The 2500-nt window shown below is 45.2% G+C and overlaps 1 protein-coding gene across 1 annotated transcript; it reads left to right on the top strand.

The window, feature by feature from the left end:
- Nucleotides 1-944: 944 nt before the first annotated feature.
- LOC147466848 (uncharacterized) lies at nucleotides 945-2317 on the top strand. Its single transcript, XM_086533837.1, has one exon. The coding sequence runs from the start codon at nucleotides 1256-1258 to the stop codon at nucleotides 2294-2296; it is 1041 nt and encodes a 346-aa protein (XP_086389963.1). The 5' UTR covers nucleotides 945-1255; the 3' UTR covers nucleotides 2297-2317.
- The last annotated feature ends 183 nt before the right edge of the window (nucleotides 2318-2500 follow it).

The raw sequence follows: 2500 nt of genomic DNA, 5'->3' as shown, positions 1-2500 counted from the left end.
ATATATATATATATATATATATATATATATATGTATGTGTGTGTGTTTGTGTGTATGTGTGTATGTGTATATGTATATATGTATATATATACACACACACATATATATGTATATATATATATATATATATATATATATATACACATATCAATATAAATATATATGTATATATATATATATATATATATATATATATATATATGTATATATATAATCTATATGGTAAATTTTCCGAATAACGCCGCGTCACTAAATACCATAAAAGTGGTATCGATGGATTCCTCTCAACCTCTACTATTCATATATAGTGGAAATAATGCGCGATTCCACCTCTGGACCCCACAATCTGGGTCTCTTTTTTTAAGGCACTTCATGCTACCTCGTCCTACTTCGGGAATATTTCGCTTGCAAAACTTCGCCTAGCTTCGCCCCCCCCCCCCCGGGCCCCCCTTTTTAGGCCACTTCGTGCAACATACCTTGTGCAAAATACCCCGAAAACTACCATCCTCGCCCTGAAATTTAAACATGGCTGTGTTTACGTATTTACGGCTAGCAACAAGCTGTGGACTGGAAACCCCCAAGGAATTACCTGCATGTGCTGTTATGTTCTCTCGATAGATGGCGCAATATTGCCCATTGTTTGCAGTATAATTATAGAGTGCCCTCTATTGAGTGGTCGCATCATTATCGGTCCTAGTTTCCTATCCTGAGGAATATATAAGACGAAGACTGTTGCCGTCATCATTGCGCAGTGTGAAGGTTATTCGTGGTTGCGGCATTTTCATCTACAGGACTAATTACGCATCATAAGTATCACGAAGTGCCCTATATACGGGAGATCCACAGGGGGCGTAGCCCCCTTGGTATTGTTGGATAAAGACGCAACCACACGTAGCGAAAAAACAAACCTTTGAGCATGACGTAGCTTTAATTATGACGGAACCCATAAAAGCTCTTTTCTTCTGGAAACGAAAAATAACCGAGATATATTATTTTGAAAATAATTAAAAACGATTAACGGGAGAGATGATTCCACCGTCTTGACAAACATCTGACTGAAAAAATATCGGTTCTGCGCATGCGCCAACCTCCCCCGCGGAAATACAAAAAAGTATCGATAGACGGCAATACTGTCACGTGATAATAATAACACCAATAGGGAAACAATAGGTCTAACCGACAAAATGATCGACCAATCACAGACAATTGAACATAGAGTCTGGGGCCTTGCTTCAATTTCAAAATCAGTTTCGAAATGGCTACTCTGTGTGAAAGATGTAGATATACTCCGTGGGAGTTTATTAAGGTCTTTTACAAAGATAACGCTGCGTCTCTGAAACTATTACGTGACCACGGTGTTTTGCCAACGGAAGTGGAGTGTAAAAACTGTGAACTACCCTGTACCTTCCGTTCAGAGAAGTCAAGGTGGTATTGTGGCCGTTGGAGGAAAATTCCCAAGACCAAGAAAAGGAAGCAGTGCAGCTTCACCGTCAGTGATTACAAGGGCACCTTCCTCCAAGGAGTTCACCTGCAACCGTGGGAGGTAGTGTGCTTCATCAATCACTGGCTGCAGAAGCACTGGGACCACCACGGGATTTTTGAGAATCTTGGCTGGGCCCAGAAGACAAGCGTTGATTGGCGAAGCTTCTGTTCTGAAGTAACAGAAAACTGGCTAGCAAACCAGGAGCCAATCGGAGGCGAAGGTGTCGTCGTAGAAATTGACGAATCTTGCTTTGGAAAAAGCAAGTACGGTAGAGGACGCCAATTGAGTAACATTTGGGTGTTTGGGGGCATAGAGAGGGAGGAAAAGAAGAGCTTCCTCATTCCCCTCGTTCCTCCTCTCACTCCGAACAGGAGCAAGGAGACGTTGGTTCCCCTTATCAAAAAGTATATTTTCCCGGGCTCCGTCATCTGCAGTGACGGCTGGGGAGCGTACCTTGGCCTAGACAAAGAGGGATATACCCATCGGGTAATAAACCACTCCGTGGAGTTCGTGGATCCCGGGGATCGGGACATCCACACTCAGAACATAGAAAGACTCTGGCGTGACGTCAAGGAGTGGACGAAGCGGCCTGGCAATCGGCCCGAATATTACCCTCAATATCTGTCGAGGTATATCTTCGTCAAAAACAACTATTTCTACCGACACCACGCCTTCCTAGAAGAGGTCGCTCGGTTGTACCCTCCGCAGTCCGAGCGAGAGGACGTCGTCGCTCGTGCGCCGCTACCCGACTCCGACTCGGAAGAATATGACCCTGACGAGCCACAACCCGGCCCCTCACACGCCTCCAATTAAGGTAAGAAGTGGTAACATTCGGAGAGGATAGTCCGTTGCCACGAAGTGGCTTGAGAAAAGGGGGGGTCCAGGGGGGGGCGAAGCCCCCCCTTGGCTAGGGCAGACCCAAAATCGGTGAGTTCCGTGATCGGTGGTTGACATCCGTCTTGAAAATTTACCGGCCACGCAGTGGCCTTAAAAGTGGGGGGGTCCCTTGGCTAGGGC

This window comes from Penaeus japonicus, unplaced genomic scaffold (genome assembly GCF_977035675.1).
Source record: "Penaeus japonicus unplaced genomic scaffold, GWHDUDI00000001_assembly GWHDUDI00000040, whole genome shotgun sequence".
Lineage (NCBI taxonomy): Eukaryota > Metazoa > Arthropoda > Malacostraca > Decapoda > Penaeidae > Penaeus > Penaeus japonicus.
This window is presented reverse-complemented; position numbering and strand designations above follow the sequence as displayed.